The following is a 24,395-nucleotide window of genomic DNA, read 5'->3' as shown; positions in this document are numbered from 1 at the left end:
AACATTGACTTGACTGTGCTGCGCTGCTGCACACTCACACACATTATGTAAACACAAAGTTACCTGTAAGTGTAAGAATCTTGAGCACAGATGACACAATATCCGCATGTTGAGAGTGAGACGACACCCATTGTGATCCGTTTACAGTGCAAAGTGCACTCTTAAAACCCCACAACGCCTGGTTCAAGCACCCACTGGCCTATTACTCTTTATCAGTCTCTGTGTAGGTGTTACCAGCCAAGCACCTGCATTATACTAGGTGCCAGTGATGGGATCTGCCTGCATATGTCCTCACTGTACTCTCAAAGAATGGATGTTGTATTATCTGTGCTCAAGATTGCACCCGACCACCACTGATAACAGTTGACTCTTGGAATGGCACCTACATTCAGCCATTACATCAGCCATTACATTCAGCCATTACCTTATGTTCACTTCCCAGAGTGTCACGTTGGCATAAAGGATCGGGAGACAGATGCAGGAATGCGTAATGTGGGTTTTTATTACACCCAAATTACGGCATGCCGTGGAAGGGCACGGGGACAAAGACCAAACAAGCACTATACAAAAACACAGGGTTGAAACCCAAACAAAAGAGTGAGGAGTACCTCAAATAAATAACACAAGCGCACAATGATTAACGCACGGGACGAGACCTGTAATCATCTACGCAATCCACAATGTCATGAAAGCCAAAACACACAGCACAGGTACTCACACGCACCAACGGACATAGTAACAATAATCGACCGCCCAAAGGAAACCAAAGGACACATACAGTATATACAAATACAATCAGTCAGAATAGGGCCAGGTGTGCATAATGAAAGTTCCAGAGGGATCCATGACACAGAGATAATGTTACAACATGCCAGAAATTGTGATTTTTGCCCATTTCAAGTTCAAAGACCATTCTACTGCAAAATCAAAGACAATTCTACTGCAAGTTCAAAGACAATTCTACTGCAATATCAAAGACAATTGTACTGCAAAATCAAAGACAATTGTACTGCAAGATCAAAGACAATTCTACTGCAGGATCACAGACAATGCTACTGCAAGATCACAGACAATGCTACTGCAAGATCACAGACAATGCTACTGCAAGATCACAGACAATGCTACTGCAATATCACAGACAATGCTACTGCAAGATCACAGACAATGCTACTGCAAGATCACAGACAATGCTACTGCAATATCACAGACAATGCTACTGCAAGATCACAGACAATGCTACTGCAAGATCACAGACAATGCTACTGCAATATCACAGACAATGCTACTGCAAGATCACAGACAAGTGTCGCAGTGTACCATATACAGTACAGTATGTATGCTACAGACCCTGAAAAATGACATTGGGAAATTCCATGACACTGTTGGCCTGTTTCATCCACAGTGCATTGCGGCAAAAAATACTTTTATCTTTCCCTTCTTTGAACCTTTTCATAATCCACCGTTACAAAAAAGACTTTTATCTTTCCCTTCTTTGAACCTTTTCATAATCCACCGTTACAAAAAAGACTTTTATCTTTCCCTTATTTGAACCTTTTCATAATCCACCGTTACAAAAAATACTTTTATCTTTCCCTTCTTTGAACCTTTTCATAATCCACCGTTACAAAAAAGACTTTTATCTTTCCCTTCTTTGAACCTTTTCATAATCCACCGTTACAAAAAAGACTTTTATCTCTCCCTTCTTTGAACCTTTTCATAATCCATCGTTACAAAAAATACTTTTATCTTTCCCTTCTTTGAACCTTTTCATAATCCACCGTTACAAAAAAGACTTTTATCTTTCCCTTCTTTGAACCTTTTCATAATCCACCGTTACAAAAAAGACTTTTATCTTTCCCTTATTTGAACCTTTTCATAATCCACCGTTACAAAAAATACTTTTATCTTTCCCTTCTTTGAACCTTTTCATAATCCACCGTTACAAAAAAGACTTTTATCTTTCCCTTCTTTGAACCTTTTCATAATCCATCGTTACAAATAAATACTTTTATCTTTCCCTTCTCTGAACCTTTTCATAATCCATCGTTACAAAATTTGCATCACTGACGACCTAAAAATACATGCAAATAAATAAACCAAAACCTAAAAGTGATACATAAATAGCAGCTGGGGTCGGCCATTGTGCTGTGTCTTGCCTTGGCTTCCTCCTCAGGCCTATAGTCTAGCTGCACCTGCACGGCCAGGAGCAGACCAGGGTGGGGAGAGGGCGCTGGGGGGCTGGGGGGGTTAGTGTGAGGGGCGGAGGGGACAGGACAAGGGAGTGAAGAGAAGAACAATAGCAAGGCCACATGGTGGAACTAGAGCGAGACAGCCAGTCTGCCGGCCGCCCAGCCCCAGGAGGAACCTCAGCTTCACAAAGGAAAAGGCTTCTCTGGAGCTCTCCCCGCACGCGTACACAAACACACACACACGACAGACACACACATGACAGACATACAGATACACACACATACACACACGCGACAGACATACAGATACACACACACACACACACACACACACACACACACACACACACACACACACACACACACACTCACACTCACACTCACACACACAGAACAATAGAGACCCCCAGCCATCCCCGGTCCGGCAAGCCCTGCCCCGAACATGACTCCAGCTCCAGGGACTTAACGCACACAACTGAAGGAACAGACAGTCCTGTCAGAGAGGGAGGGAGGGAGGTATACAAAAGGTTAGAAGAACTGTTCTACATGTAGGGATCCACCACTATGCCCTGTTGCACATTGATGTAGTGCTGAGGTGTACAAGATTACTGCTCACATCAGCATCCAATCTGTACAGTAATGGGTTGAGAAATGTTTTATTCAACCATTGTTGAATGGTTTAGGGCCTAGCTCGATGGGACAGACTGACCTGAATGGGACAAGCTGAACTGAATGGGACAACCTGGTTATGTAGACAAAGGTTAAATAAATAAAAGACATACAATTCAACAACAAAAATATATTTTCGTCTTGTCTTCAAGAGTCAGAGACGGAATTGAAACGTGTGCCTGCATGCAACTGGGCACAATCCAATTGCTTTTTCCTCTGTCTAAGAACTATGTGATTGTTTTTAACATTGACCTCATCAACGATCACATTTTCCATCTCATAGTGTGTGTGTGTGTGTGTGTGTGTGTGTGTGTGTGTGTGTGTGTGTGTGTGTGTGTGTGTGTGTGTGTGTGTGTGTGTGTGTGTGTGTGTGTGTGTGTGTGTGTGTGTGTGTGTGTGGTCACTGAGAGTGTGCCTCACTGATGGATAACCCACTTGTTAAATCAACACGCGTAATAAAGCCACGGCAACAGGAAGAGACAGCGGAGCAATGCACAGCTGAAACAGACCAAATGTTTTGCTTGGGATGTGAAAGAATCAACAGTGTGTCTCCATGGTCCCACTCTGGGCACATGACGGGGAAGCAAGGGTCAGCTCCAACACAGTGGACTGGCGCAACACACACACACACCCTGGCCTCAATGTACCGCCCAGCAGCACCAATCCTACACAAATGGCACCTAACACACAATGCACTGATTCATCCAAAAACAACAGAGGCCCTTAGACTAAAGTCGGTTGTGTGTCGCTGTCTACGACATAACGCCAGTGATTAACACCCACAAGAATGTGCCAAATGCTAGGAATCCCCTCTCTGAGGTCCTAGAATCAGAAACTGTTGTTTCTGCGTGATTATTTTGTGTTTCTCTTAAAGGAAAAGTCTCGATCAGTGCTTGTTCATGTCCATCATTACCTCTCACACATTCCAGTTTTTCCTGTATGGAGACTACCTTTTCATCCCCTTTGACTGTTGGGTTGTCACTCTCTAAGCCAGCCAGCTGCTTTTGACACACGGCTGAGAGATTGACATAGAAAGGAGAAAAGTCGGCCGTAGCAACAGAAGCCCTGTTTATACCTGCTGTAAATATGCGTCCTTTGTCCTGATCTTGACCTGATTTTGTCTGTTTACACTTAGAAGATCTGATCACAATCATATCACAATGTGTCTTTTAACCATCTACACAAACTGGGGACAAAATCAGGACAAAGACTGCACATTAGAGCCAGGTATAAATAGGGCTTAAATGCTTAGGTCAGAATCATCAAACAGCAGGAGGTGTGAGACCAGGGGTGTCATGCACCCCAACAATCTGAGGGGGCACAAAGTATGTAAGGATGGCTGGGGGGTGATCCGGTGTTGGGCAAGGCCCCACATCTGTATGTTTTTTTGTTGTTGCATTTTTCAAAAACCGCTTTTTCCTGCATTCTAGAGCCATAATCCTTATGCTTAACAGAAAAAAAGGGCTATTGAGTTTTAGCGCTAAGTGTGATATGCTGAATGGTCATTCACAGTCAGTCTGTTTTCAATTGTGTTTTATAACCCTCCTTAACAGAAAATGCCAGTAAAGATTTAATTGCTTTGTTGTGGGGAACACTTGAAACCAAAGGAGTTGCTCAGCAGATGGGATGCATGGTTCACAGAGTTCTTACCAGAACAAACCTGGACTGATGCATTATAATCTGTTTACTGATATATCATTTCCCAATTTACAACTTCTGGGATCAGTCTGTGTGGCAATCTGACCCAGGGAATTGAGGGAAACCAATGTCTGTTTTAGGAGATGCATTTAAGAGTTTAGAAAACCATAAAACTTCAATTAAACACTGTGTCTCAAATAGCCACCTGTCCCTTTTAATAGCTGGGCATCGGCACACATTTCAACAAATAAACGCCTGTTTCAAAATAAACGCTGGATCTAAATGAATTGTTTATGAGGTTCCCATGGACACAGTTCTGATGTTCCCATTGTGATGTGCATGAAACATATATGTAAAAAATTATCTCGTCGTAGCTAGCCATGGCGCCACCAAAATGAAAACAGAACAGTCATGGTGCTGAAGCGTGAAATCAGGGGTGTATGATAGGCAGCCTAGTCTTTGCAAGTCTGATCTGCAATGGATTTGTTATTATAATGTTTATAATGGTCACAATAAACGGTGTGGTAGTCTTTTTGACATTTTATTCAGCAAAAGATGTGTGCATTAAGGAAATAGAAATCTGGCTCCAATAGAAAACTGTCTCTAATAAGCATTCGTTGTGTTCAGTGATTAAAGCAAATAAACGCCCAGTCTATTCATTTTTTAAGGTACTTCTTGGTTTTAAACTCCTATAGAAATGAATTCAGTTAACATTAAAATATAGCTCTATGATTTGTCACTAGTGTCTTTTTCAAGAATATGCAACTCAATTGAGAGATTAAGGAACAAGAGAGCTAGATTTAGGAGCGAGTTTGTATTAAAGATTTGGGTAATATAAGCCTAGTACTATGCCAGGATTTCTAACAGAGGAAATGTTGAGAAGGGGCAGCTTTTCCCTCCTTTATCAAGAAAGTAAATGTGAGTCATGAGGATAACTTGTGGTTGTTTATACTTGTTTCTAACATGTGGCCTTTGTCCTGAGATTTGTCCACATTCTGATTGTGCCTGGATTTTTAGACAAGTGTAGACGGTTAAAAGACGCATTGTGATCTGATTGTGATCAGATCTTATAAATGCAAAGAGACCAGATCAGGACATGATCAGGACAAAGGACGAATGTTAGAATCAGGTATGAACGGGGCTTTAGTTCCTCTTTTTAAAGCGTGGTTAAAACCGGTCTACTCCGGAATCAGAGGCTAGTTAGTCCCTCTGGTCATAAAATCCTGTCTCCCTCTATTTCTCTTTCTCTTGCTCCGTCTCTACCTGTCACCGTGGCAATGGCCCAAACATAAAGGCTAAAAGGTTGTGTGTCTGTTAACAGTGTATGTTAACATCAAAGTGTTGCAGCACTGATTGCTGTATGAAAGGGAGGAAGAGGGCGGGAGAGGAGGACAGCCCTGAGTTAAACATATCACCCAGCCACCTAGACAATTGGTTTAAATATTTAGCTTTCTTTTAGCTGTTTTCCGAAACAATTGGGTAGCCTTAAAAGGAAAAGAGGGAAATCAATGCTGTCCTCTGCGAGATGATACACAGAGCAACCGAACTGGAACAACTGGTTATGCAAAAACCCTAAAAATGGACTCTAAATCTAAATCTATACCAATAATGTCAGACACTTTGTTTGAAACAGAGGTGGACAGTTTCCTTTTTATTGTGTTTATGGAACAAAACGTTGTGTTTGATCTTCACAGTTTTAACAGCAGCTACGTCTGTGCATTTGTGTGTGGGTGACAGAAAGAGAGTGAGAGACTGAGAGAGAGGTGTTTTATGATGACTTAGCGCCAGCATGCCTGAAAAACGTGGATATTCACCTGAGAAATCTCCACCCGCAGGCTAGGGTTTCCTGTGTCTACGGTTCCCACTGTGGCAGGAGGGCGGCACATGCAGAGGCCAGGTACAGTCAGATGTCAGGTGATGCATCCCTTAGCCTCAGAACTGGTTTGAGCTGGCAGAGAGACTATCAAAGCAATGAGATTAGCAGACATCCACTCGCTGATCCCCTTGGCTCCAGCTAAGCCAACCCATAGCAAAACCCTGACCAAAAGTACAGACCTGATAAAAACCCAAACACTGTGTGAAAATATGGAAACTGTTATTAGACATTTTAATAGGTGATATTGACACTATGTCTCCTATTCTCTCTGATGAGAGACAGTTAAAGGCATTGTGTTGTATAACCTCTAATGCAGCAGGCCTAAACCCTGTAATACTACTTAAACAAGCTCGTATCTGCAACGTGGGGATGTTGAGATACACCTTACACAAACACTGCTGTGCACTGCAGAAAACCTCCCCAGCAGAACTGGTTTGCACTGGTCTGGAGGAAGCCCCATGAGAGAAACCTGATAAAGGTTAACCACATCAAGCCATGTGTAACTTTACCCCCCCCCCCCCCCCCCCCTCCCCCGAAACACCTTTATTTCAACATTGACAGAGAGAAAGTGAAATCATGAGAGAATTTCTGAGAAATTAGCTATAGTTCCTAGAATACATGACTTGACATTTATTCATTGTCATTTGCTATTATATCATATTCTTATGATAAATATGAATATGAATACTTATAATTTGATATGATAACGAATAATGATATCATAATTATCATTTTATGGTAATGAAAAGATAGACTCCTTCTTGTTCTGTTTGCATGGGGATCTATGGGCTCCTGAGTGGCGCCGCAGTCTAAGGCACTCAGTGCTATCTCAGTGCTACAGACATCCAGGTTCAAATCCAGTCTGTATCACAACCGGCTGTGATTCGGAGTCCCATAGGGCGGTGCACAATTGGCCCAGCGTCATCCGGGTTTGGCTGGTGTAGGCCATCATTGTAAATAAGAATGTGTTCTTAACTGACTTGCCAAATTATATAAAGGTTAAATAAATAAAAAAGAGGCATTGGAGAGGCAATAAATGATGTAAGGGTGGTTGCAGGTGAAGAGGGGCAACACTGATGTTTACGCTACACTGTGTTAACCCATTTCAAGACAACTGTGTGCAGTATTATACGTTTTAAAGTGCTAATGAATATCTCCTTTCAAACAACTAAAATAGATCTATAGTGTATAAAGGTGTAACTTGATGGAATTAGGGATGAAGCCCATTTTAAACTAATAATACTAAAAAAGACAGTGTATTTACAATCTAACCTGAAAAGATACCTATCAGAGATCATTCAGAGTTTGTATCAAACAATATCAAACAGTCATTCTAAATGAAAGCAAAGATAATAGAAGTTATATTTCATTAATAATTTATTAAAGAAATTGCAAAAGGACATTTCATAAATGCATGTCATCGTGGTCCTATAAAATGTTTTGACAAATAAATTGGTGGTATCACAAAGTTAAAATGATACAGAGACAAGGCATGTGTTTTCACAGGAACAGGCATTTTCAGGCAGTTTATCTTATTACAGTTATTATTCACCAGCAAATAGGAACCTATGAGGTGCACATTGACAGCCGAGCATTCAACAGAATGCATAGTCAGTCAGGGAGAGCGTCATGTCTCCCTGTTTCTTTGTTCGGGACAACAGCCCCCAGTATTCCCATTCTCTCCTTTCTTCTTCCAGCACGATGTATCCATACGAACCAGTGCATGCCGCTATTACGCATGGAGCGCATCTTCGTGGAATAGTCACACTTTGTTGTCTTCGAAGACAGTGGTTTGAATTTAGGCTTCCTCCATTCCAGGACGTTGCTTCTCCTTCTCCTTGCCAGGTGACAGGTCGGTGTCACCTGCCCAACCACCACAGCGTCATTCTAGTGCACTTCAATTCAACTCGTTCAGTAGAGCCGAGAAGATAATGTTCAACGCAGTTTCAGCATGTGGCGAACCATGCCTACAATCTGGAGGAACTTGTCCTTCTTACGCTGCTTGAGCGCCATCAGGGCTTTGGCTGTCTCCGCTGGATCTTGGGCGAAGGAGAAGATGCTCCTCACCCTCTCCTCCGCTTTCATGTCCCCCGTTTTCTGGAACAGCCTCATCAGTGCGTCCTGGTTGACATTCTCGAATATGTTGGGAACGGCCTTCTTGCGGTGCGCCGTGTCGAATTTGTTCCCGTGGACCGATGGACTGACACGGCGGGAGTCGGAGGATACAACGTAGTTAGACATCTTGTTGGCTCTCTCTTTTTAGCTGGTCCAGCAACTTCTTTGACTGGGGTTGTATGAGGGAGGGAACACTACTCGCTCGTGCGCTAGGGATTGGAGTGAGTGAGCACTGTGAGCGCCGCCTGCGATATTTAAAGGGCTGCTAGGGACGCTCATGCTGTCAAGCCCCAGTTACAGAAGTGACATCACTGGGGGTGCTACCCTCCTGCAGGGAACGCCTCTGTACTGTTGCTGTGCGCACATCAAACCGACTGAAACAGTAATTATGTATGATCCAGCAGAGGCAGAGCCTGCTGAGGTGCAGGATGAGTGCAAATGTTCTGTAGCCCATATCTACTGTGTATTGAGAAGGCAGTTGTCACAAGTTCAGTAAATACATGTTAACATATCATGTAAACACATATCTGTTCCCACAAAGGACATGTAAAGAAATGTCGATCTCAATTGCCACACACTGTAGCTAGTTGAGTCATTATAGTACAGAATAACTTAAATAGTTATTTCCATCTATGTCTAAAAAAGCATCATATCCTGTTGATAATAGTTCAAGAGTCCCTGTTTAGATGAGATAGTGTGCTTTGGTTGAGTAGGACCATAGTTTAGGCCCACTTGTTTCTTCATTGTCTTTTCATTTTCAACCCACACTTCTCATATCTCTGTCTCTGTCACGACTTCCACTGAAAAGGGCTCCTCTTCCTGTTCGGGCGGCGCTCGGCGGTCGTCGTCGCCGGTCTACTAGCTGCCACCGATCCCTTTTCCTTTTCTTTTGGTTATGTCTGTTTTGTGTTTCACCTGGTTTCACTTTGGTTAATTATGGGGGTTATTTAATTCCACATTTCCTTTGGGGTTTTGTGCGGGATTATTTTCGTTGAACTGTCAGTGAGGTTGGGGTGCGTTTTATTTAGCTCATGTTCTATGGTGGGTTTCCTTGGACTGTGTCTGAGTGGGGGATTTATCCAGTGTATTTTACTGTAGGCCTGAGTCCTGTTGGTTTTCTTTTGAGATTGTGAAAATCAAACGCCCTTTCTTTGGAACTCGGTTCTCCTGCGCCTGACTCTACACCCACATCTCCTTGAGGAGATCTGACAGTCTCACTTTAAATGAAGAGAAAAAGTCTATGCAGTCTTTCTGAAGATACTTGCTATGGCAGTTGGCAAATTGTTTCTACAGTGAGTAATAATCCTCTTACAATTCACTATCCATTCCTGGAGATATCCAAATTAAACCTTGATCAGCTTTAATAAAGGCATCCTGAACATTACTCAAAATATTCCTTCAGTTGAGCATGAAATGAATATCAGTGTTCATAATGGGAATTACTAGATGAAGAGAAAGGAGAACAGACATAGATCAAATCAATCAAAATCATTTTGGTTTAATTACAAGTTGCAATAGGAAGACACCTCCAGAGAAATGTCTAACAGGCCTTCTCTGAGAAGGCATTTATAAATGAATCAGACAGTCCAAATGTTCTGTAAACATCAGCTCAAGAGGCTTGTAGGAAGTCACAACATCAGCTGCTACAAAATCACCGTCTCACATATACAGTACATTATCAGAGTGTCCCAGGCCCAGAATGGCGTCAAACTTTAACCATAACATTCAACGATTGTAGACATTTGATACTGGCATTTAAGCAGGTCCAAGGTGGGTACATCAGTATTATAGTTACAACGGATAATTGTAGAAAGTTAGGTATTGAAACATACTTGGTTGAGTCCTGTTTCCCTTCCCCCAAGGGATACATCTGTCTACGTCTCCCATACCATCAAGTTACACATCCGTCCATATCAACAGTTAATCAAACACAGGAAATAGTGAACCAAACAATCCCCAGTACAGTGTTGTATTGTATGTTACTGGGTCAATCCACTAATTAGATGTTTTTGAGTATTGTAACTTGGAAAAAGGCACTAATTTCTTGAAATGGCTCTGACTTTATTTACTGTAAGATGAATATAGGTGACATTCAATAATTCCAGCTAGTAGCACTATAAATACCCTTCGTTATGTTTTCCAAACCACGGGGAAGGTTTGTCAACTGGCAGGTCTGTCTGGGCTGGAGGTGAGTGAACTGAAACCCATCCCCATACTGATTGATGGCTGTTGATAACAGAGCGTACGTCCCAAATGGCAGCCTATTCCTAATGGGCACTGGTCAGAAGTAGTGTACAATATTGGGTGCATGTGGGACAGAGCCAGAGAAAGGCGTTCCCCTTAAGAGATGTTGGAATATATAAACTTCACTGAATACATAAACCTCTAGGGCACATATCCTGGAAATACCCACTGTGAATGTTCATAGAGCTTCAACCCTCAAGCTACACTCATTCCTCAACCTACACACTACACAACCCCTCATTCACTCTGTTTTTGTACAGGGCTGTCTGTATACTGTCTCGCCACAGGATACCTGGCTGTCATGGCAGTTATGACAGAGGACACAGAATATTAGCCAGGTTCCAGATTGTCAGAGTCAGCAAAAATGTAGTGTTTATGACATAAAGTAGTTCAGAGCAGAGACACAGTCAGACCAGCGCTACACAATGAGATCTCTCAGATCAGCCAGAGGGGAAATGGATGTGCAGTGGATTGGGCCGTTCTCCCATACACACAGTGTCTCCATATTAACCACATTAATAACAAAAGAGTGCTAAATGTACCGAGGGTCAAAGGTCTTATCATTATTCTTCTCCTTGGGGTCAACTCTGTGGAGACACTCTGGGGAGAGTCCTTCTACAGACATAAACTGTTTCCGCTGGCTTGGCAGAACACTTTATTATAGTTAGTGTCACGTTCTGACCTTTATTTCTGTTGTTTTGTATTTATTTAGTATGGTCAGGGTGTGAGTTGGGTGGGCAGTCTATGTTTGTTTTTCTATGTTTTGGGGCAGTTCTATGTTTTCGGCCTAGTATGGTTCTCAATCAGAGGCAGGTGTCATTAGTTGTCTCTGATTGAGAATCATACTTAGGTAGCCTGGGTTGCACTGTTTGTTTGTGGGTGATTGTCTATGTTAGTGGCTTGTGTCAGCACAGGTCTCATTTTGTAGCTTCACGGTCGAATTTGGTTTATTGTTTTTGTTACTCGTTTGTATAGTGTTCAGTCTTTCTTTATTAAAGATTTTACCATGGACACTTACCACGCCGCATATTGGTCCTCTGATCCTTCTCGCCTCTCCTCTTCAGACGAAGAGGAGGACGACCGTGACAGAATCACCCACCGACCAAGGACCAAGCGGCGTGGTAGAAAACAGCGACGACAGCAGCAGCAGCAGCGGCAGCAACAACAACAGCGGCCGGCTTCACAGGACTACACAACTTGGGAGGAGATAGACAGATGGGCCATCGACCCAGGGAGAGTGCCGGAGCCCGCCTGGGATTCGATGGAGCAGTGCAAGGAAGGTTACAGGAGAATGAGGTTGGCAAAGGCAGCAGGGCAGTGCGACAGGTACGAGAGGCAGCCCCAAACATTTTTTTTGGGGGGGCACACGAGGGGTGAGGCTAAGCCAGGTAGCAGACCTGCGCTCACTCCTCGTGCTTATTATAAGCAGCGCGTTACTGGTCAGGCACCGTGTTATGCGGTTAAGCGCACGGTGTCGCCAGTACGTGTCCATAGCCCGGTGCGCTATAGGACAGCCCCCCGAGAGTGTCATGCGAGCGCGGGCATCGAGCCAGGACGTATGGTGCCTGCTCAGCGGGTCTGGTCGCCGGTACGCAGTTTTGGTCCAGGGTATCCTGCGCCGGCTCTGCGTGCTGTGTCTCCGGGGCGCTGGGAGGGTGCAGTGCGTCCTCTGCCTGCGCTCCGCTCGTACCGGGCGACTGTGGGAATGGAGCCTAAGGGAGAGGTGCGTGTAGTAAGCACTAGATCTCCCGTGCTTACCCACAGCCCGGTTCAACCTGTGCCTGCACTCTGGAGGGTCCGGGCTAGAGTGGTTATCCAGCCTGGGGAAGTGGTGCCAAGGTTGCGCACCAGAGCTCCAGTGCTCCCCCACAGCCCAGTCCTTCAGGTGCCTCCTCCTAACCCCAAGCCTCCTGAAGGTCTCCCCAGCCTGGTGGTTCCTGTGGCAGCCCCACGCACCAGGCTGTCTCTCTGTCTCCTCCCTGCAGGTGGTCCTGTCTGTCCGGCGCCGCTGCCGGAGTCTCCCGCCTGTCCGGCGCCGCTGCCGGAGTCTCCCGCCTGTCCGGCGCCGCTGCCGGAGTCTCCCGCCTGTCCGGCGCCGCTGCCGGAGTCTCCCGCCTGTCCGGCGCCTCTGCCGGAGCCTCCCGCCTGTCCGGCGCCTCTGCCGGAGCCTCCCGCCTGTCCGGCGCCTCTGCCGGAGCCTCCCGCCTGTCCGGCGCCTCTGCCGGAGCCTCCCGCCTGTCCGGCGCCTCTGCCGGAGCCTCCCGCCTGCCCGGCGCCTCTGCCGGAGCCTCCCGCCTGCTCGGCGCCTCTGCCGGAGCCTCCCGCCTGCCCGGCGCCTCTGCCGGAGCCTCCCGCCTGCCCGGCGCCGCTGCCGGAGCCCCCCGCCTGCCCGGCGCCGCTGCCGGAGCCCCCCGCCTGCCCGGCGCCGCTGCCGGAGCCCCTCTGTCCCGAGCAGCTGCCCCTCTGTCCCGAGCAGCTGCCCCTCTGTCCCGAGCTGCCCCTCTGTCCAGTGGGGTCATTGAGAGGGGTGGTCATGCTGAGAAAGCCACGGAGGCGGACAATAAGGCGGACTAAGACAATGATGAGGTGGGGTCCGCGTCCCGCGCCAGAGCCGCCACCGCGGACAGGCGCCCACCCAGACCCTCCCCTATAGGTCAAGGTTTTGCGGCCGGAGTCCGCACCTTTGGGGGGGGGGTACTGTCACGTTCTGACCTTTATTTCTGTTGTTTTGTATTTATTTAGTATGGTCAGGGCGTGAGTTGGGTGGGCAGTCTATGTTTGTTTTTCTATGTTTTGGGGCAGTTCTATGTTTTCGGCCTAGTATGGTTCTCAATCAGAGGCAGGTGTCATTAGTTGTCTCTGATTGAGAATCATACTTAGGTAGCCTGGGTTGCACTGTTTGTTTGTGGGTGATTGTCTATGTTAGTGGCTTGTGTCAGCACAGGTCTCATTTTGTAGCTTCACGGTCGAATTTGGTTTATTGTTTTTGTTACTCGTTTGTATAGTGTTCAGTCTTTCTTTATTAAAGATTTTACCATGGACACTTACCACGCCGCATATTGGTCCTCTGATCCTTCTCGCCTCTCCTCTTCAGACGAAGAGGAGGACGACCGTGACAGTTAGCCATATCTCAATGTCTGTAGCTACCTCTATCCCCTGTCCCCATGTCTGTCTGTAGCTACCTCTATCCCCTGTCCCCATGTCTTTCTGTAGCTACCTCTGTCCCATGTCCCCATGTCTTTCTGTAGCTACCTCTGTCCCATGTCCCCATGTCTTTCTGTAGCTACCTCTGTCCCCTGTCCCCATGTCTTTCTGTAGCTTTCTCTGTCCCATGTCCCCATGTCTTTCTGTAGCTACCTCTGTCCCCTGTCCCCATGTCTTTCTGTGTCTACCTCTGTCCACGTGTCTTTCTGTAGCTACCTCTGTCCCCATGTCTTTCTGTAGCTACCTCTGTCCCCATGTCTTTCTGTAGCTACCTCTGTCCCCATGTCTTTCTGTAGCTACCTCTGTCCCCATGTCTTTCTGTAGCTATATCTGTCCCCATGTCTTCCTGTAGCTACCTCTGTCCCCATGTCTTCCTGTAGCTACCTCTGTCCCCATGTCTTTCTGTAGCTACCTCTGTCCCCATGTCTTTCTGTAGCTACCTCTGTCCCCATGTCTTTCTGTAGCTACCTCTGTCCCATGTCCCCATGTCTTTCTGTAGCTACCTCTGTCCCCTGTCCCCATGTCTTTCTGTAGCTACCTCTACCCCATGTCTTTCTGTGTCTACCTCTGTCCACATGTCTTTCTGTAACTACCTCTGTCCCCATGTCTTTCTGTAGCTACCTCTGTCCCCATGTCTTTCTGTAGCTACCTCTGTCCCCATGTCTTTCTGTAGCTACCTCTGTCCCCATGTCTTTCTGTAGCTACCTCTGTCCCCTTGTCTTTCTGTACCTACATCTGTCCCCATGTCTTCCTGTAGCTACCTGTCCCCATGTCTTTCTGTAGCTACCTCTGTCCCCATGTCTTTCTGTAGCTACCTCTGTCCCCATGTCTTTCTGTAGCTACCTCTGTCCCCTTGTCTTTCTGTACCTACCTCTGTCCCCATGTCTTTCTGTAGCTACCTCTGTCCCCATGTCTTTCTGTAGCTACCTCTGTCCCCATGTCTTTCTGTAGCTACTTCTGTCACCATGTCTTCCTGTAGCTACCTCTGTCCCTATGTCTTCCTGTAGCTACCTCTGTCCCTATGTCTTCCTGTAGCTACCTCTGTCCCCATGTCTTTCTGTAGCTACCTCTGTCCCCATGTCTTTCTGTAGCTACCTCTGTCCCCATGTCTTTCTGTAGCTACCTCTGTCCCCATGTCTTTCTGTAGCTACCTCTGTCCCCATGTCTTTCTGTAGCTAGCTACCTCTGTCCCCATGTCTTTCCGTAGCTACCTCTGTCCCGTGTCCCCACGTCTTTCTGTAGCTACCTCTGTCCCGTGTCCCCACGTCTTTCTGTAGCTACCTCTGTCCCCACGTCTTTCTGTAGCTACCTCTGTCCCCATGTCTTTCTGTAGCTACCTGTGTCCCCATGTCTTTCTGTAGCTACCTCTGTCCCCATGTCTTTCTGTAGCTAGCTACCTCTGTCCCCATGTCTTTCCGTAGCTACCTCTGTCCCGTGTCCCCACGTCTTTCTGTAGCTACCTCTGTCCCCACGTCTTTCTGTAGCTACCTCTGTCCCCATGTCTTTCTGTAGCTACCTGTGTCCCCATGTCTTCCTGTAGCTACCTCTGTCCCCATGTCTTTCTGTAGCTACCTCTGTCCCCATCTTTTCTGTAGCTACCTCTGTCCCAATGTCTTCCTGTAGCTACCTCTGTCCCCATGTCTTTCTGTAGCTACCTCTGTCCCATGTCCCCATGTCTTTCTGTAGCTACCTCTGTCCCCATGTCTTTCTGATGCTACCTCTGTCCCCTTGTCTTCCTGTAGCTACCTCTGTCCCAATGTCTTTCTGTAGCTACCTCTGTCCCCATGTCTTTCTGTAGCTACCTCTGTCCCCATGTCTTTCTGTAGCTACCTCTGTCCCCATGTCTTTCTGTAGCTACCTCTGTCCCCATGTCTTTCCGTAGCTACCTCTGTCCCCATGTCTTCCCGTAGCTACCTCTGTCCTCATGTCGTCCTGTAGCTACCTCTGTCCCCATGTCTTTCTGTAGCTACCTCTGTCCCATGTCCCCATGTCTTTCTGTAGCTACCTCTGTCCCCATGTCTTCCTGTAGCTACCTCTGTCCCATGTCCCCATGTCTTTCTGTAGCTACCTCTGTCCCCATGTCTTTCTGTAGCTACCTCTGTCCCATGTCCCCATGTCTTTCTGTAGCTACCTCTGTCCCCATGTCTTTCTGTAGTTACCTCTGTCCCATGTCCCCATGTCTTTCTGTAGGTACCTTTGTCCCCTGTCCCCATCTCTTTCTGTAGCTACCTCTGTCCCATGTCCCCATGTCTCTCTGTAGCTACCTCTGTCCCCATGTCTTCCTGTAGCTACCTCTGTCCCCATGTCTTTCTGTAGCTACCTCTGTCCCCATGTCTTTCTGTAGCTACCTCTGTCCCGTGTCCCCATGTCTTTCTGTAGCTACCTCTGTCCCCATGTCTTTCTGATGCTACCTCTGTCCCCATGTCTTTCTGTAGCTACCTCTGTCCCCATGTATTTCTGTAGCTACCTCTATCCCCATGTCTTTCTGTAGCTACCTCTGTCCCCATGTCTTTCCGTAGCTACCTCTGTCCCCATGTCTTCCTGTAGCTACCTCTGTCCCCATGTCTTTCTGTAGCTACCTCTGTCCCATGTCCCCATGTCTTTCTGTAGCTACCTCTGTCCCCATGTCTTTCTGTAGTTACCTCTGTCCCATGTCCCCATGTCTTTCTGTAGCTACCTCTGTCCCATGTCCCCATGTCTTTCTGTAGCTACCTCTGTCCCATGTCTCTCTGTAGCTACCTCTGTCCCCATGTCTTCCTGTAGCTACCTCTGTCCCCATGTCTCTCTGTAGCTACCTCTGTCCCCATGTCTTTCTGTAGCTACCTCTGTCCCCATGTCTTTCTGTAGCTACCTCTGTCCCCATGTCTTTCTGTAGCTACCTCTGTCCCCACGTCTTTCTGTAGCTACCTCTGTCCCCATGTCTTTCTGTAGCTACCTCTGTCCCCATGTCTTTCTGTAGCTACCTCTGTCCCAATGTCTTTCTGTAGCTACCTCTGTCCCAATGTCTTCCTGTAGCTACCTGTCTCCATGTCTTTCTGTAGCTACCTCTGTCCCGTGTCCCCATGTCTTTCTGTAGCTACCTCTGTCCCCATATCTTTCTGATGCTACCTCTGTCCCCATGTCTTTCTGTAGCTACCTCTTTCCCCATGTCTTTCTGTAGCTACCTCTGTCCCCATGTATTTCTGTAGCTACCTCTATCCCCATGTCTTTCTGTAGCTACCTCTATCCCCATGTCTTTCTGTAGCTACCTCTGTCCCATGTCCCCATGTCTTTCTGTAGCTACCTCTGTCCCCATGTCTTTCTGTAGTTACCTCTGTCCCATGTCCCCATGTCTTTCTGTAGCTACCTCTGTCTCATGTCCCCATGTCTTTCTGTAGCTACCTCTGTCCCATGTCTCTCTGTAACTACCTCTGTCCCCATGTCTTCCTGTAGCTACCTCTGTCCCCATGTCTCTCTGTAGCTACCTCTGTCCCCATGTCTTTCTGTAGCTACCTCTGTCCCCATGTCTTTCTGTAGCTACCTCTGTCCCCATGTCTTTCTGTAGCTACCTCTGTCCCCACGTCTTTCTGTAGCTACCTCTGTCCCCATGTCTTTCTGTAGCTACCTCTGTCCCCATGTCTTTCTGTAGCTACCTCTGTCCCCATGTCTTGAATGCGGCTACCTCTGTCCCCATGTCTTGAATGCGGCTACCTCTGTCCCCATGTCTTGAACGCGGCTACCTCTGTCCCCATGTCTTGAACGAGGCTACCTCTGTCCCCATTTCTTGAACGCGGCTACCTCTGTCCCCATGTCTTGAACGCGGCCACATCATATGACACCATATCGTGCCACCGATTACCACAATCTCCTCTAATATCAGTAGAAATTCAATAATGTTGATATTATGGCCAGTGTTATGAGTAGCTTTCTAGTGGTTTCAATGAGCTGAACTGTTTTCATTTGACGTCTTCTCCATCCTGTCTGTGCATGTTTGGCTTACCTAACTCTAACACAGTTGGAGTTTGACTTGTATCATTGTAGGATATTCTTGCAACTCCCCTGTGTCTGGAGTGGATGATTTCATGCATTGTAGTTTGGCACATGATGTCAACCAACCAGATAACTTGCCCATGTCCTATACTCATTAACAATATAGGCAATGGGACGTTGAAACTCTTCAGTATAATCTTAGTGCTCCTTTATCACACAGAGCAGTCTGGGACGCTGCCTGTGTCCCAAATGGCACCCAATTCCCTATTTACTGCATCTCTTTTGACAAGAGCCCATAGGACAGTCCAACTGGACTGTTACATAACATGTCCGCCGGGCTGCAGATTTGAATGTGTTTTCAGCCTGGGTTGTTCGATACGAAGGAAAGCATTGATCATAAAACCAATACTCAGTGTTAGCCTTCTAATGGGAAGCCGGCTGTATCGGATAGAGCAAACAGGAAAGGGCAGGGTTATTGGGTATTACCCTGCTGACAAATGTGTCCAATATGTACGTCAAGCTCTGTTGTTTACTAGGCTACTGACGTTCAGAAGAGCACAGTTATTCATGCAATAAGGCCCGAGGGGGGTGTGGGTGTGGTATATGTCCAATATACCATGGCTATGGGCTGTTCTTACTCACGAGGCAACGAGAAGTGCAGGACACAGCTCTTAGCCTTTTTGGCAACATATCACAAACCTCCGAGGTGCCTTGTGGCTATTATAAACTGGTTACCAATGTAATTAGAAAAGTACAAATAAATGTTTTGTCATACCGTGGTACAGGGTCTTATATACTACGGGTGTCAGCCAATCACCATTCAGGGCTTCAACCACCCAGTTTATAATATAAGATACTGCATTGACATATCATTTTCTTTGTATTGTTGCCATAGTTCTGCCCTTCTGTTCTGTTGCTGATTGGCACAGTTCTCTTATCATATAGGGCATGATGATTTCAAATAAAATAAAATAAAATAGTTTTGGTCACATACAAATATTTACCAGATTTTATTTCGGGTGTAGCGAAATGCTACAGCTGTATTGACTGCTCTGTCAACTCTGACATCTGATATCAATGACCTGCAGCTGGACAATAATGGAAATAATATATAATGCTATTCATAACCCACAATAAAAGAGGATTATAAATCCACTGATTCCTATAAGAACAAATCAAAGTAAAAAGTATTAAAAAAAACCATTTATGTGGTACAAAACTATACTATGCTAAAAATTCCAAAGGAAGCAAATCTGTTCACAGCCAAATTAAATATACTGGGGCACAGTACCACTGACCAGTAAATAGTGACTCATGGAATGTAACAGGAAATAGAGCACAGCAGATCAAGCAGCTGACCATAGAGCCCATAGCTGCGTGTTTATGTGCACACATGACCTTCAAAGCACCCTTGTTTGGAAGTCTGATTCCCTTTGAGGAATCTGTAGTGCTGGCAGCAATCATCCCATAACTATGACAGGTTGATTACTGGACCCATTACCCCCTTATTACAAAGGGCATTTATGAGAGTTAATGGGAAGTGTCTCTCCATGGGCCCTGGCTGTGTTTTGAACAGATCTTGCCCATGGCACCTCTCCAATGGCAACAGACAGCTAGCTTCTCATAGTATGAACCAGACAAGGCCGGCATACCAGCCACATTCCTGCTTCTGACTGACAGTCTGGCAGGGTCTCAGAGGGATGGAACACGGAACAGGGCCCTAGAACCCAGAATGGAACAGGGCACTGGAACATGGAAGCACTGCAGCTGAACTGCCCTGGGATGGTAAACACCAGCACTGCAGAGGGATATTAAACTGGTGTGTGTGTGTGTGTTTTCTCTCCTGACGGTAACACGAAAACCACAGAGAAACGCTTGATTGACTTTTAAAGCCTATTACAGAGAGGAGCTCCTCAGTTGGGGGTCCAATCTATCTGCCTACAGTTATGGGAAATAGGCTTAGTAAATCATCTAGCGGTGGAAGGCTTACCAGAAAATGTTTTGTGTTTACAATGACAAATCTGTGAGGGGGAAAACAAAAACAAATCAGCTTTTCCTTTTTTTTCTGGGATAAATTTCATAACCTTTAGGGAGCCTGGTAGAGATGGGCGAGATTGGTCAGAGATTCTGGAGGCAGCACTGGCACGCAGAGAGCACGCGGAGCTACACATATAGAGCTTGTGTTTCCTCTTTCTTCCTCCCACCTCCTCTCCCTCCCTTCTTTACTCCAGGGACAGACCTGAGCACATAGATTAAATGACTGTGCATCTCTGCCACACATGAAGCCCAGGCACCATTACACAAAATCGGTCGCTGCCCAATCGCCTCTCCCCCTGATCATGAATGGCTGCATTAAGACCTCCACGAGGTCCGTGGCACATCCGTCTTCACATCACTCTCCAATCAGACAGTCTGAAAGCCAGACGCATCAAGGCAACACACGATCAGGAACATCATATTAGGTCACTGCAGGGTTGGACCTGGGGTGTCAGGATGACATTCCAGATTAGCAGTGGTATAAAATACTTTAAAGTACTATGTAGTTTTTGGGGGTATCTGTACTTTCCTTTATTAGTTTTACATTCCTAAAGAAAATAACTCTCATACATTTTCCCTGACACACAAAAGTACTATGTTGCATTTTGATTGCTCAGGCACATTCACGAACCTATCAATACAACGTGTTGTCATACCTACTGCCTCTGATCTGGTGGACTGTAAATGAGTGTGCCTCTGGCTTTCCGTAAATAAATAAAAACACAAAAATTGTGCCGTCTGGTTTGCTTAATGTAAGGAATTTGATGTATAGCATTTACTTTTACTTCTTACTTTTACAAAAGTATGACAATTGAGTACTTTTTCCACAACTGTACTGAAGTACATTTTAAACCGGGTACTTTTAGACTTTTACTCAAGTAGCATTTTACTGTGTGGCGTTTACTTGAGTCATTTTCTATTAAGGTATCTTTTACTTTTACTCAAGCATGAGAATTGGGACCTTTCCAACAGGTCAACATTCACAAGGCCGCAGGGCCAGATGGATTACCAGGACGTGGTAATCTATAGGGTGCAGGCCAGGCAGCCGGCTGTTAGCCAGCCTGCCAGCATAGTGGAATCTGCCACTAGCACAGTCAGTGTAGTCAGCTCAGCTATCCCCATTGAGACCGTGTCTGTGCCTCGACCTAGGTTGGGCAAAACTAAACATGGCGGTGTTCGCCTTAGCAATCTCACTAGGACAAAGACCTCCTCCATTCCTGTCATTATTGAAAGAGATCGTGATACCTCACATCTCAAAATAGGGCTACTTAATGTTAGATCCCTAACTTCAAAGGCAATTATAGTCAATGAACTAATCACTGATCATAATCTTGATGTGATTGGCCTGATTGAAACATGGCTTAAGCCTGATGAATTTACTGTGTTAAATAAGGCCTCACCTACTGGCTACACTAGTGACCATATCCCCCGTGCATCCCGCAATCGGAGTTGCTAACATTTACCATAGCAAATTTCAATTTACAAAAAAAAATTAAAAATCGTCTTTTGAGCTTCTAGTCATGAAATCTATGCAGCCTACTCAATCACCTTTTATAGCTACTGTTTACAGGCCTCCTGGGCCATATACAGCGTTCCTCATTGAGTTCCCTGAATTCCTATCAGACCTTGTAGTCATAGCAGATAATATTCTAATTTTTGGTGACTTTAATATTCACATGGAAAAGTCCACAGACTCACTCCAAAAGGCTTTCGGAGCCATCATCGACTCAGTGGGTTTTGTCCAACATGTCTGAACCTACTCACTGTCACAGTCATACTCTGGACCTAGTTTTTTCCCATGGAATAAATGTTTTGGATCTTAATGTTTTTCCTCATAATCCTGGACTATCGGACCACCATTTTATTACGTTTGCAATTGCAACAAATAATCTGCTCAGACTCCAACCAAGGAAAACAAAAGTTGTGCTATAAATTCAGACAACACAAAGATTCCTTGATGTCCTTCCAGACTCCCTCTGTCTACCCAAGGACGCCAGAGGACAAAAATCAGTTAACCACCTAACTGGGGAACTCAATTTAATCTTGCGCTATACCCTAGATGCAGTTGCACCCCTAAAAACTAAAAACATTTCTCATAAGAAACTAGCTCCCTGGTATACAGAAAATAGCCGAGCTCTGAAGCAAGCTTCCAGAAAATTGGAACGTAAACGGCGCCACACCAAACTGGAAGTCTTCCGACTAGCTTGGAAAGACAGTACCGTGCAGTATCGAAGAGCCCTTACTGCTGCGCAATCATCCTATTTTTCCAAATTAATTGAGGAAAATAAGAACAATCCGAAATGTATTTTTCATACTGTCGCAAAGCTAACTAAAAAGCAGCATTCCCCAAGAGAGGATGGCTTTCACTTCAGTAGTTATAAATTAATGAACTTCTTTGAGAAAAAGATCATGATTATTAGAAAGCAAATTACGGACTCCTCTTTAAATCTGCGTATTCCTTCAAAGCTCAGTTGTCCTGAGTCTGCACAACTCTGCCAGGACCTAGGATCAAGAGAGACACTCAAGTGTTTTAGTACTATATCTCTTGACACAATGCTGAAAATAATCATGGCCTCTAAACCTTCAAGCTGCACACTGGACCCTATTCCAACTAAACTACTGAAAGAGCTGCTTCCTGTGCTTGGCCATCCTATGTTGAACATAATAAACGGCTCTCTATCCACCAGATGTGTACCAAACTCACTAAAAGTGGCAGTAATTTTTTTTTATTTTTTTTATTTCACCTTTATTTAACCAGGTAGGCTAGTTAAGAACAAGTTCTCATTTGCAACTGCGACCTGGCCAAGATAAGGCATAGCAGTGTGAACAGACAACACAGAGTTACACATAATAAAGCCTCTCTTGAAAAAGCCAAACCTTGACCCAGAAAATATAAAAAACTATCGGCCTATATCGAATCTTCCATTCCTCTCAAACATTATTAGAAAAGGCTGTTGCGCAGCAACTCACTGCCTTCCTGAGGACAAACAATGTATACGAAATACTTCAGTCTGGTTTTAGACCCCATCATAGCACTGAGACTGCACTTGTGAAGGTGGTAAATGACCTTTTAATGGAATCAGACCGAGGCTTTGCATCTGTCCTCGTGCTCCTAGACCTTAGTGCTGCTTTTGATACCATCGATCACCACATTCTTTTGGAGAGATTGGAAACCCAAATTGGTCTACACGGACAAGTTCTGGCCTGGTTTAGATATTATCTGTCGGAAAGATATCAGTTTGTCTCTGTGAATGGTTTGTCCTCTGACAAATCAACTGTACCTTTCGGTGTTCCTCAAGGTTCCGTTTTAGGACCACTATTGTTTTCACTATATATTTTACCTCTTGGGGATGTCATTCGAAAACATAATGTTAACTTTCACTGCTATGCGGATGACACACAGCTGTACATTTCAATAAAACATGGTGAAGCCCCAAAATTGCAAACTTTCTACTTTTAAACTCGAACAAAACAGAGATGCTTGTTCTAGGTCCCAAGAAACAAAGAGATCTTCTGTTGAATCTGACAATTAATCTTAATGGTTGTACATTCGTCTCAAATAAAACTGTGAAGGACCTCGGCGTTACTCTGGACCCTGATCTCTCTTTTGACGAACATATCAAGACTGTTTCAAGGACTAAATAAATCAATTTGATTTGATTTGATGTCTGTAGCCATGAAGTGCTTTGAAAGGCTGGTCATGGCTCACATCAACACCATTACCCCAGAAACCCTAGGCCCACTCCAATTTGCATACCGCCCCAACAGATCCACAGATGATGCAATCCCAGCTCAGAGTTCAACACCATAGTCCCTTCAAAGCTCATCACTAAGCTAAGGACACTGGGACTTAACACCTCCCTCTGCAACTGGATCTTGGATTTCCTGACGGGCTACCCACAGGTGGTAAGGGTAGGTAACAACACATCTGTAGCGCTGATCCTCAATACAGGGGCCCCTCAAGGGTGTGTGCTTAGTCCCCTCTTGTACTCCCTATTCACTCATGAATGCATGCCTAGGCACGACTCAAACACCATCATTAAGTTTACCAATAACACAACAGTGGTAAGTATGCCTGATAACCAACAACAATGAGACAGCCTATAGGGAGGAGGTCAGAGACCTGGTCATGCGGTGCCAGGATAACAACCTCTCCCTCAATGTGATCAAAATAAAGGAGATTATTGTGGACTACAGGAAAAGGAGGACCGAGCACGCCTCCATTCTCATCGACGGGGCTATAGTGGAGCAGGTTGAGAGCTTCAAGTTCCTTGGTGTCCACATCAGCAACAAACACACCAAACACACCAATACAGTCATGAAGAGGGCACAACAAAGACTATTCCCCCTCAAGAGACTGAAAAGATTTGGCATGGGTCCTCAGATCCTCAAAAAGTTCTACAGCTACACCATCGAGAGCATCCTGGCCGGTTGCATCGCTGCTTGGTATGGCA

General features: G+C 45.5%; 1 protein-coding gene across 1 annotated transcript; it reads right to left on the bottom strand.

Moving 5' to 3' along the window:
* Nucleotides 1-7,731: 7,731 nt before the first annotated feature.
* Nucleotides 7,732-8,731, bottom strand: LOC110536274 (transcriptional and immune response regulator). Its single transcript, XM_021621973.2, has one exon. It carries the CDS (start codon nt 8,611-8,613, stop codon nt 8,308-8,310), a length of 306 nt encoding a protein of 101 aa, XP_021477648.1. The 5' UTR covers nt 8,614-8,731; the 3' UTR covers nt 7,732-8,307.
* Between the last annotated feature and the right edge of the window lie 15,664 nt (nt 8,732-24,395).

The sequence above is a fragment of the Oncorhynchus mykiss genome, chromosome 11 (genome assembly GCF_013265735.2).
Source record: "Oncorhynchus mykiss isolate Arlee chromosome 11, USDA_OmykA_1.1, whole genome shotgun sequence".
NCBI classification, from domain to species: Eukaryota; Metazoa; Chordata; class Actinopteri; order Salmoniformes; family Salmonidae; genus Oncorhynchus; species Oncorhynchus mykiss.
Note: the sequence above shows the minus strand (reverse complement) of the source record. Positions and strands in the feature narration are given on the sequence as shown.